Source organism: Anarhichas minor, unplaced genomic scaffold (assembly GCF_050575085.1).
Source record: "Anarhichas minor isolate MPS153535 unplaced genomic scaffold, ASM5057508v1 ptg000139l, whole genome shotgun sequence".
In the NCBI taxonomy this organism is placed as follows: domain Eukaryota; kingdom Metazoa; phylum Chordata; class Actinopteri; order Perciformes; family Anarhichadidae; genus Anarhichas; species Anarhichas minor.
The window spans coordinates 19,362-31,661 of NW_027466585.1; the positions used below are offsets into that span (position 1 = coordinate 19,362).

The following is a 12,300-nucleotide window of genomic DNA, read 5'->3' on the forward strand; positions in this document are numbered from 1 at the left end:
TTACTTTGCATTGCAGCCGGACCAATCAGCGTCCTGTGAGGAGCTACTGGCGTGGTTTAGGTGTGTGTGTGTGTGTGTGTGTGTGTGTGGTGACACGGAGAGGCGACTGTTCGTTCTAATGGCGGCTCCTGAAGAGGTTAGCGTAGATGCTGCAATAGCATCAGTTATATCTTCATTGAAAGAAGAGCACGGAAAAGACGTGTTCGCTCTTCTCCCGACTCGCTTCAGTAGGAGTTTGATTGACAGATGGTTCATCCTGCTATATATTTATTCCTTCCTTTTTTAATGATGGCTTCTCAGATGGAACAAACCACCTGGTGTCCTTTCTGTGGAGCTTCATAAAAATGAAGAGTGTTTTCTATTTGTTTACTTTTCTTCAGTGTTTTGAAAAATATGATATGGATGTGAGTGAAGCAGGTAAGAATCTTTACCCACAAATTAAATGTAATTATTGTGACATACTGCACTGTAAAAAGGTAAAATACTGGCAGCTGTGGTTGCCAGTACTTCAATGTGAAAAATTAACAATGTATAAAGCATCACGGTATGGTGGTTTCTTTGCAACCGTAGATTTCACAGTTGAGAACTGTTTTTTGACAGTGACAAACAGTTTTTGTTGTTTTTTACAAATTTTGAATGAAAAAAATACAGGGCTGGCTCTTAAATGTATAATAAGTTATATTTCCGTTGCCAGCACAATGGTCCGTATATTTAACAGTAACCAAATGTATTTTTCTTAAATTATAAATGCAAAAATGATGGTATTGATTGTTGTTCATATTACAGTGTATTTCTGTAATCAGTACAATGTTTAGTACAATTAACAATGACTAAATGTATTTTTTTCCAAGAAATAAATGCAGAAATTATTGTTTGGGCTGATACACATTTACGGTGTTTCACTGTCATAGAAACTGAATTTAACCTGTTTTAGAATTAACGATCTCTTACTGTAGTGATTTGCAGACATTTGTTACAGTGTGGTTGGAGTTCTCACCGGGCTTGTGTTTGTAAAGGTTTACCCTAAAACATGAATGTGTCTGAGGAGAAAGAGCACGGCGTCTCTGCCTCTGAGCAACATGACAGCCGGACTAGAGACAGGAGGTGAGATGCACTTTTCTCTCTGTTTATGACTGTTTGTCTTCTCAGGGCTGTAAAATGTAACTTGTACTCTCTATGTTGTGTTGAAGCCCAGTGAAGCAGGAGAGACCAGAGTCATATGGACCCAGCTGTTTGTCCATGAAGAGTGGCCGGTCTATTAGTGAACCTCCAGAATTCAAGAATGGAGGGCCGATTGTTGAGCCAAGGTAAGAATTTAAAGTTTGTTATCGCAGTTGACCTGTATTATAGCTGATTTAAAGTGAGCACAGAGAAACTTTCTGCTTCTGCAGATTCATGTGAACAGCCTCTTAGTGTTAAACTGTGCTCATTTATCATTCTGCACAGTGAAGCTTTTTGTAAATTTTGGTCTATTTTGTTTCCATAACTCGTCTTCTTTCAGACTAGTGGAAAGAAAACATCCATAATACACATTCAGTTAATTTTACCACATTCACCTGTAGTCCTAAATTTGACTGTATTAAATTCAAACCTGACTTTATCCAATGTTCACTTTTCTGTTCTGGAAATTAGCAAATTAGCACAAATTTGATGAGATAAATCCTCATTTGTACATTATAACATACATTTTCAGACAGCTTTAATACAAACAAATCTACTGGGGAAGCTTCATGGTAATCCATCTATTAGTTCAAATGTTTTAATAACTTATAATAAGCACTTCATCCTGCTGGTAACAACATACCTAATTGTTAAGTAGGCAGTGTGCAGTACATACAGTACGAGGATGTAACATGAAGTACGATTTCGAACACAACACCTGCATTCCTACCTGAGGTGACTTCAACAAAGCCGTATTATTTTAGTCGTCAGTTACTGGAAGGTACCTGCTGTCGGTCAACATTCTTCAGAAAAAACGAACGTTCATTTCCTCCAACAATTCAAAGTACGGGTTAATCGTCTTTTGCAAAGGTTGAGTGGGGGGAGATAATGGATGGATTTGTCAGGTGGACTGAAGATTGCAGACTTTAAAAAATTGAAATCAAATGTTTTTCACTCAAGACATCCACAAATACACAGCAGAATACAACACATCTGTGTGTGTGTGTGTGTGTGTGTGTGTGTGTGTGTGTGTGTGTGTGTGTGTGTGTGTGTGTGTGTGTGTGTGTGTGTGTATGTGTGTGCGTGTGCGTGTGTATGTGTGTGTGTGTGTGTGTGTGTGTGTGTGTGCGTGTGTATGTGTGTGAAATGACCTCATGTTTTCTGGGTCTGCAGACCTCACCGGAAGAGGTCAGAGGTTCTCAGTGAACGGCCTGACCTGAAGCACCATCAAAACCTGGTCTCTGTTTTCATGGTATGGAAAAGCACAAAAGCACTTTTTACTTTTACTTTTCAAACATTGAACCTTTGTGTTCGGAAATTGTACGCTCTGATTTTATATGAACATTTCTGTGTTTCTGTCGGATTTAAATACACACTTTCAACATTTTCAAGATCAACTAAAGAAGACTGAACTTCTTTTGTTCGTCTTTCTTTAGCACTGTCACTCAAAGGCATCCTCTGCCTGGAAAGCACCATGCAATCCAACCTGTTAAATCACATCGTGACAATCAGATACTGGTCACAAATTGGCTGAGCTGCAAGTTGATTATGTGCTAATGTGATACGGTTCATAGCGGTTGTGAAAAGCAGGTGTCACATGATGTGGCAGCTGTATTCATTCTCTATCAGCTGATAAACAACAGTAGGTATTTGGGCTGCAGTCAGTGCAGCAGTTGCAATAATAAAAAACATTTATATTTATTTAATAATATTTTTTGCTCACTTGGGCCTGAGGAACAAGCTTTGAGAAGGTGATGATGGTGAACTTGTTCGCAAACATTTGCTTTTTTACGGAGCATCATGATCTTTCATTTTTGAGTTGAGTTTATTTCCACCTGGTGAATGTAAGTTCAATCATCACTCTCTTTTAGCTCTGTTTTTGGTCTCAACCTATCTTATACAGCTGCCTCCTACAGCCAGAAGACAAAGCTATAATAGCAGTGAAAGTGAACTAAAGCAGTTCATTTGTGTTGTAAAACCAAAACAATGAAATGAAGGACACTGTGAAAGTTCTGCATGGTACCAAAGAAATCCAGGGCTGAATTTAGATTTGCATTAATTGACCCTTTGCTAAATCCCGCCCCTAAAACAAATACTGGCCAATCATAGCGTAGCATCGTCCAGCTCTGACAACTATCCGTCTCTGCTCCATTAACTCTCATCAATGGTTTCAGATGTTCTTCATGTTCAGGCTGGTTTGGTGGATTTGGAGCTCTTCGTGGTTAAACGTTGTGTAATAGTGATACTCGTTACCTGGAGAGGTTGGGAGGAGATACACGTTTATAAAACGTTACGTTTCTACGTAAAAACCTGTGGAGCTAACATAGTATGGTAGCACATCAATAACTAGCATTAGCACTTCTAAGCTTATTTTCTGTGATCAGTGTAGCATTACAGCAGGCTAACTAGAGAGCTATCCGCTTTAGCTAGCTAGCAGGCTAGCTTGTTAATTCCAACATGCTTTAATGCTATATTGATGGTCTTCATGTTATAGTTTTTAGATGAGTCGGCTATCAGCAGAGCCAGGTGGATATGATGTTTATTTCCATCATTGTGAGAACATTTTAAATGGTACTTTTTACTCTTTCAGCTTCTTGAAGAAAACATTGTGACTTTTGTCAAGGACGAGCTCAAGAAGTTCAAGAAAGTTCTGGGTCCAGAAGAGGGGCTGAAAGAAGATGATGACGTTATGGGTGGTGAAGATGACGAGCAAAGAAACAGCAACAGACATGCAGTTCTGAAACTCACACTGAACTTCCTGAGGAACATGAAGCAGAAGCAGCTGGCTGACTCTCTGCAGAGCAGTAAGATGCTTTTATAGAATTACATACCGCTTCTGGAAATATGTACTTTTTCTATTAGATCTATTGAACTCCAGATCTGAACCAACATTAGCCTAATGTCTGAATAATTTGTTCAAAATGTGAGGTTGGTGAGTAGTTTTCACTATGCATAATTATTGCAGATTAAGGTAATTTGTGTGTTGAGAAATGTATGCATTCGTCAAAAGGTGTAATTTTACATATTTACTGCAACATCCATTGACCATCTTTCCTGTTACTTCCTCAGAAACTCATGCTGCGATTTGCCAACGTAAACTAAAGTCTAAACTGAAGAACAAGTTTCAGTGTTTGTTTGAAGGAATTGCCAAAGCAGGAAACCCAACACTTCTAAATCAGATCTACACCGAACTCTACATCACAGAGGGAGGGAGTGGAGAGGTCAACGATCAACATGAGCTCAGACAGATAGAAGCAGCATCCCGAAAAACGGCAGGTTCAGAAAGAACAATCGGATGTGGGGATATATTTAAACCTTTACCCGGAAGAGATGAACCAGTCAGAACTCTGGTGACAAAGGGAGTGGCCGGCATTGGGAAAACAGTCCTAACGCAGAAGTACATCCTGGACTGGGCTGAAGACAAAGACAACAACAGTATACAGTTCATCTTTCCATTCTCTTTCCGAGAGCTAAACCTGCTGAAAGCAAAAGAATACAGTTTGGTGGAACTTCTTCATCAACTCTTTACTGAAACCAAAGAAGCAGGAATCTGCAGATTTGAAAAGTTCCAGGTTCTGTTCATCTTTGACGGTCTGGACGAGTGTCGACCTCCTCTGGACTTCCACAGCAACAAGATCCTAACTGACGTTACAGAGTCAACTTCAGTCGAAGTGCTGCTGACAAACCTCATTAGAGGTAAACTGCTTCCCTCTGCTCGCCTCTGGATAACCACAAGACCTGCAGCAGCCAATCAGATCCCTCCTGAATGCATTGATATGGTGACAGAGGTGAGAGGGTTCAGTGACCCACAGAAGGAGGAGTACTTCAGAAAGAGATTCAGAGACAATGAGCACGGCGGCAGAATCATCTCCCACATCGAGGAGTCACGAAGCCTCCACATCATGTGCCACATCCCGGTCTTCTGCTGGATCACTGCTACAGTCCTGGACCATGTGTTGAGAATCAGAGAGAGAGCGGAGCTGCCCAAGACCCTGACTGAGATGTACATCCACTTCCTGGTGGTTCAGACCAAACAAGGGAATGCAAAGTATCACAGCAGTGTGTCGACAGATCCAGTCTGGAACACAGAGACCAAGAAGACCATTCTCACTCTGGGAAAACTGGCTTTTGAGCAGCTAGAGAAAGGAAACCTCATCTTTTATGAAGCCGACCTGAAAGAGTGTGGCGTTGACATGGAAGCTGCCTGCATCCACTCTGGACTATTCTCAGAGATCTTCAAAGAGGAGCATGGGCTGAGCCAGGACAAGGTATTCTGCTTTGTCCATCTGAGCGTTCAGGAGTTTCTGGCTGCACTTTATGTCTTCGTGACGTTCATCAACACCGGCATCGATCTCCTGAGAAGAAGAAGCCGGTTCTCCTCAGTACAGCTTGTGCCATTACAACTCGATATCAAATTCAAACACCTCTACCAGATTGCAGTGGACAAGGCTTTCGAGAGTCCAAATGGACACTTGGACTTGTTTGTCCGCTTCCTCCTGGGCCTTTCACAGGAGACCAATCAGACTCTCCTACGAGGCCTGCTGAAAACCACAGGAAGTAAACAAGAAGTCAAAGAGATCTTAGTGCAGTATATCAAAAAGAAGATCAAGGCCAATCCGTCTCCAGAGAAGAGCATCAACCTGTTCCACTGTCTGAATGAGCTGGATGACCATTCTTTAGTGGATGAGATCCAACAGTACCTGAGATCAGGACGTCTCCTTGGAAACAAACTCTCTCCCTCTCAGTGGTCAGCGCTCGTCTTCATCTTACTGTCATCACAAAAGGATCTAGACGTGTTTGATCTGAGGAAATTCTCAGCTTCAGAGGAAGGTTTTCTGAGGCTTCTGCCAGTGGTCAAAGCATCCAAAACAGCTCGGTAGGTGTTCATATACATGAAAGCATAAAATGTGTTGAAAATGCTCATTTCTGTGGCAGAGTTCAAACTACTTTTTCTTCTTCAGGCTGAGAGGCTGTAACCTCTCACGGGAAAGCTGTGAAGCTCTGGCCACAGTTTTCATCACCAAGAAATCTAGTCTGAGAGAGCTGGACCTGAGTAACAATGACCTGCAGGATTTAGGTGTAAAGATGCTGTCAGCTGGACTCAGGAGTCCGCACTGTAGACTGGAGATTCTCAGGTCAGTCTTTGTTAAATAGTTTATCATTTGAATGGATTAATAACCATTCAGATTCACGTTATTTTTGAAGATTACTGATCTCTTGGGGAGGCTCATGGTGCTAAATCCAAAAATATTACAAAAAGTTTCTGACCAGCTGACCCTTTGCTGAGTCCCGTCCTCAAATGCAGACTGGCCGACCATAGCGTAGCATCGTCCAGCAACTATCCGTCTCTGCTCCACAGACTCTCATCAATGGTTTAAGATGTTCTTCATGTTCAGGCTGGTTTAGTGGATTTGGAGCTCGTCATAGTTAAACGTTGTGTAGTAGTGATAATTGTTACCTGCAGAGGTTAGAAGGAGATATTCACGTTTATGAAACGTTACGTTTCTACGTAAAAGCCTGTGGAGCTAACATTAGCAGAGTACATTAACACATCATTAACTAGCATTAGCGCTTCTATGCTACACTATCTACTGAAGGTATACTGAACGTTTACACACGCTGCTTTTGATTTTTATGTGAATAAAGACATACCCGGCTTTACAGGAATAGTATGGTTTCTTAATTTCATTGTCTTCTGTCTGGATCTCCAGGTGATGTGCTGGTTCACTTTTACACTCATCTGTAGCTTTAGCTTCTATCTTTATCTTTTTTACCTGTTTTCACTGCGGAATCATTTTGACATCCTGGAAATATCAATCAAAACCATATTTTAGACCCTTCTGTCTTGCTTCTCTCTGAAATTGCCTTTTCTGGTTTTACAAAAATATGATATTTATTCTGGGGTTGCAGTTAGTGACAGTGTGGGCTCCACGGTAACGTAGCTCTAACTGCTCGGTGGAGTGGCGGGGCCTAATCAAGGGTCAGTTGAGCTGAGCACAGTTTGACAGAAAGTCATACATTTTGTTAAAATGAGGGTAAGAGGAAGCATGAAATTTCCAAGCAGATTGTTGCAGGGTCGGAATTAATAATTAATGAAGGTGTGAATCTATTATGAAGCTTTTGATGTGTTTACAGGCTTTCGGAGTGTCAGGTCACAGAGATAGGCTGCACTTTTCTGGCTTCAGCTCTCATGTCCAACCCCTCCCATCTGAGAGAGCTGGACCTGAGCTTCAACCATCCTGGAGACTCAGGATTGACGCTGCTGCGTGCTGGACTGGTTGACCCCCGCTGGAAACTGGAAACTCTCAAGTAGCATAGATTATATACTTGTGCAAATACATTATGGTTGTTGTATATATGTGCATGTGTTAGAGTGCTTTCACACCTAAACTGCTTGGTAAGTACGGTTCATTTGGACTGTCAATTAAACCAAGATGCGGCACAAGTAGCCGAACCGAGGCCGCCTAAAAAGGTGGATCTCGATCCGCTTCTTAGCTGAATCTGCTGAGTTTGTGGTGAGAAAACCAACAAACCAACAACAAGACTTTATGATAGCAGATATGTGATTTTAGCACGATTTCAAAAGCTTAACAACAAATAAATTATTCGCACTATGCGTTCGCACCAGTCATCTTGGAGCATGTAAAGGGGCTTTTGTACAGTTCTACCTGTTAGTCACTATTCATTTATAACATGCAGTTTATTTTCACTCTAAGGATATTGATAATGCTTATATCTATTTTTTGTGAGCTATTTGTGACACCAAAGAACATAAATATACAAATCAGAAGCATTAAAGTGCTGCATAAACTTCCGCCAGTCACCAGAATTTGATTTCCCGTTGTGGGTCCTGATGACGCAAGATGAAAATTGCCATAACTGTCCGATCCACGAGTTACCTGTCAACTTCATGTTTTTTCCCTTGGTCCAAACCAAATGAACCCAACTACAGGTGTGAAAGCAAACTTAGTGTCTGTTTTGATTCGTCTTTCTCTGCCATTCACAAGTCTCTACCTTTTCCCACAGGATTGATCATTGTGGAAAGTGTCGGCTGAACCCACCACCTCTTAGGTGTAAGTTAAACTTTTCTAGCGTCACTGATCTGGTTGACTAAAACCTCATGTGATAAAGATCACTTTCTTGCAGAGAATAAGATGAGGTTTAAATTGACCTCTAATGTGTGTACGGTAATTATAAAGCTACAACAAGAAGAATTAGCTTAGCATGAAGACTGGTTTCGTCCAAAGGTAATAAAGACGTTATATTTCTACCCATACTAATTAGAAGCGAATGACATATAATGTACATCTAACCAACGTCATTTTCAATCAACATGGAAGCTGCGTTGGTGATTTCAAAGGGCAGTCAACTTAACGCTGTGTTTTTGTGTCTTATGTCCTCCATCAGATTTCTGTGAGCTTTCACTGGACCCAACCACAGCAGACCGAAACCTCTCACTCTCCGACGACAACAGAGGAGTGATGGTGGTGAAAGAGAAGCAGCCGTATCCCAATCATCCGGAGAGATTTGACAGCTGGAGACAGCTGCTGTGTAGAGAAGGTCTGACTGGGCGTTGTTACTGGGAGGTCCAGTGGAGAGGAAGGGTTCATATCGGAGTGACATACAGAGGAATCAACAGGAGAGGAGACGGTGATGACTGCTGTATCGGATGGAACGATCAGTCCTGGAGTCTGTTCTGCTCGGCTCAGGGTTACACGGCCTGGCACGATAACAAACCAGAAGACATAGCTACTGGCCCGCCGTCTGACTCCAACAGAGTAGCAGTGTATCTGGACTGGCCTGCCGGCACCGTGTCCTTCTACTGTCTCCCCTCCGTTGTCTCTTCGATCAAACAGATCCACCTCCACACCTTCCGCTGCACTTTCACTGGAGCCCTCTACCCTGCGTTTGGGTTTGGACGAATGGACCTCGGCACTGACTCGAGATTGTCACCATGCTCAGTTTATCTGTCACAGATTGAAGACTAAATGTGTCTTCCTGTGAAGAACAGTGGTTCCCAAACTGGGGGGCCTTAAGACAGACTAAAGCCCTGATCAGACAGGAGTGCGTTTTAGCAGCCTAAAACTTTTTGTGATTGTTCTCAATGAGAGTGAAGCATTTTGCGTATTACTTCTGCGTAGCTGAGCGCCTCACGTTTTTCCGCTCTCTGCTCCTTGTATTTTTGCAAGAGAGCCCCTAACAACACCTCTAACGGAAAAAAATTAACCGGGTTTTTATTTTTATCATTGTGGCGATGATACCCGGAGCTAAATGACTTTACCCGCCGTGGTTACTGTAACCAATGATTCACAGCAATTGGAAATAACTATGTTTTCATTCGAGTATAATCACCTGAACCTAAGAATCGTTGTACTATATATATTATGAGCTACATAAGGAGCAGGTCCGTTGCCGCTACGTTTCTACAGTAGCCCAGAACGGACAAACCAAACACTGAATCAAGAGAAAAGCTTTCACGCTTTTACGTTACCGTAAGGTCACTTTAGTTCTCCAACGCGCTTTGAAAGGCAGGAGTGAGCAGAGGAGTATTCAGATTCCACTAAATCTTACTAACAGCTCCTTTAAAATGTCATTGTGGTAATTACCTAACAACAACAACAACAACAACAACAAAAGACGCAGCAAATTGCAAAAACATTCTGTCTGATCGGGCAACTAAAAGGCAGTGCGGTGCGCCTCAAATCTTTTAACTGCAAAACGCTCTCTGTCTGATTATCACCATGGGGTGCAAATAAAGGTGCACCTCATTAAAACGTCAAAATCACTGTATGCATGTATATATATATATATATATAGATATGTGTGTTATATGTATGTATATGGGTTTCCAGGGGCACAGTAGTTAGAAATTGTGACTGTAAGAACAAGTGATAGATCAAAGAAATGGGATACCAACAAAGAAGTCCGATACAACAGACCTGAGCACGTTAAAAGAACTAAAATCCGACTGTGTGAATCATCAAAATGCCACATCTGCAGGTGAAAACTGATGCACCAATAAGCTCAAGAGACATCTCAGTATCACTCTTTAGCAGAGCTACTGAACACTACACAGAAGCAGTTGTCTGCTGTCTGTTGGGAGTGATTGATGCAGGCCTCAGACCAATGTTTTTCTAAGCCATTGGAGCATAATCAATGGCTGATTTTAGAAATGGATTGATAAAAAAATGCAATGGGAATTTGTGAAAGGACGTCACAGAGTGTCTTGTTGTAACTGCGTAGTCAACTGCTCCGCCCTGAGGTTGGATTGGGTGAGACAGTCAGAAACAACAACAGCTGGAGTTGTGTGCCGGCTGCAGGTTTTATATTACGTTGCATTATCGACTAAAATAGTAGCGACACATAATCTGATGTCTTCATTTAACAACTTGCAACAAAGAACGCCTTGAAAGACGTCTGGCATGTGTGGGAGCAGGGTTTACGCTGGACCTTTCTTTCACATCATGTCTAACGAAATGTTCTTTTTCAACCCAGATCTGTTGGCGTTTAGCCTTTCAAAAACAATGTTTGCACTGTCGTCACAAAAATGTCATAAACTATGCTTCATTCTGAAAAAACCCACATTCGGTAAAATCTAAAATGTAATCTCATTTTATATAAAAGCATTGAATCATTTAACCTTACATCATACTTTTTATTCATTGTTTAATATCCGTATTTATCTGCACAGCATTATAATCTGAAACTGCTGACTGAGTGATTAATTATTTCTCCTTTTATTGATATTAGTTATACTGATACAAGAACTCTCAACTCTGTGAGGAAATGCTGACATGAGCACAAACAGTAACGGACGGATAGAAGGATTCATTTAAACTAACTATAGAAATGTGTTTATTTGCTACAACATGATTTAATGTCATGAATGTGTTGCTATTTCATTTGAAAAACTAACACGAATTAAAGATTCAACCAAACTGAAATATGTTGTTAGTGACGTTTAATTTGTACATTAAATTGAGTCTAACAAAGTGTGATAGTCTCAGTGTAGTTTAGTTTAAAACCATCCATCAGCTCTTTCCTACGCTCGGGGTTAATGATGTCCCAAACTAACATCATTATGAAATGTTATTGACTGATGTTCTCACTTCTAGCGTGGTGTATATACTATTGTATTGATCTAATGTATAATGATCAAGAGGGAGGAATGTAATGCTATTTTTACTTAGTATATGTTTCTACTTAGTATAGATATTTCTACATAGTATAGTATACGTAGTATAGTATATATACTTAGTTTACTCTGAACTCAGCTGAACTTCACTGTGTTAGCGTACAGGCCCAGATGTATCTTTCTTATTGTTGCAAAGAAGAGTTCCCTGTTGATAACAGAGATAACTGTAACTGTGTTGTACGGGAATGTTCCAGCCCCAAGGCCGTCGGGCCGCTTCTTCTGGTTGCTGGCCTTTTGTTTCTCATTGTTGTTTCCATCCGTCTGAGACCAAAATGTCTGCAACATCGGCCCCCACCGTCGCTCCTTCTGTATAAAGAAAGCGCGTTCACTCTACACCTGGTTCTTCCTCACTGAGACGTACGCACTCTGCTGTGATGACTGAACCTTCTCTGTGCAGAGAATAAATAAAAGACAACCTCTATAAAGGTAGGTAAAGTATTTACTTTATTTATTCATATAAAATAGTTATTATATTATATAATATTTGTATTATACATTATTATTATTATCTGACCTCAGCATCCCTACCCCTCGTTATCCTACTTCAGGGTGGACTCTTCAAATTTTATGAATTATTGTTAAATTCTAATGAAGTCTCTCCTGATTGAAATATGGATCAAGCTCCGAAAATGCACTTCCTACGATGCAACGACAAAGAATTGTTCTCGAGACCCTCTGTGTCCGGCAAACATCGACATCTTTCAAACGCCCTGCCCCTTATAATGCAGGTTTCCATTCATATTCTGAGCCAATAGTCACGCAAGTCATTTTCTCAAGTCAGGCCACTTTGTTAAACAGCTATTATTCTGCTTTCTTGTAATCTTTTGTAGATCCCATTGTGTATGGTGTTATTTCGTGTTTTTGTACGGCTGCTACCTGAGGCAGGCTTCCTGGTAGGACAAAGGTCAAATAAAATAAATGATTATAAAAGCTTAGAAAAGGCA

General features: G+C 41.0%; 1 protein-coding gene across 1 annotated transcript; it reads left to right on the forward strand.

The window, feature by feature from the left end:
- Positions 1–1,197: 1,197 nt before the first annotated feature.
- On the forward strand, positions 1,198–9,149 carry LOC142943550 (protein NLRC3-like). The gene is made up of 8 exons (XM_076085115.1): positions 1,198–1,307; positions 2,335–2,413; positions 3,752–3,965; positions 4,231–6,037; positions 6,123–6,296; positions 7,297–7,470; positions 8,188–8,234; positions 8,569–9,149. The coding sequence occupies exons 1-8, from the start codon at positions 1,240–1,242 to the stop codon at positions 9,147–9,149; spliced, it is 3,144 nt and encodes a 1,047-aa protein (XP_075941230.1). The 5' UTR covers positions 1,198–1,239.
- Positions 9,150–12,300: the final 3,151 nt, after the last annotated feature.

Bases quoted from the DNA above. Each gene is read 5' to 3' on its own strand.
- LOC142943550 (XM_076085115.1), top strand. From the start codon at position 1,240: ATGAAGAGTGGCCGGTCTATTAGTGAACCTCCAGAATTCAAGAATGGA. The intron at 2,414-3,751 runs GTATGGAAAAGC...TTACTCTTTCAG, and splicing joins ACCTGGTCTCTGTTTTCATG to CTTCTTGAAGAAAACATTGT. The intron at 8,235-8,568 runs GTAAGTTAAACT...GTCCTCCATCAG, and splicing joins GAACCCACCACCTCTTAGGT to ATTTCTGTGAGCTTTCACTG.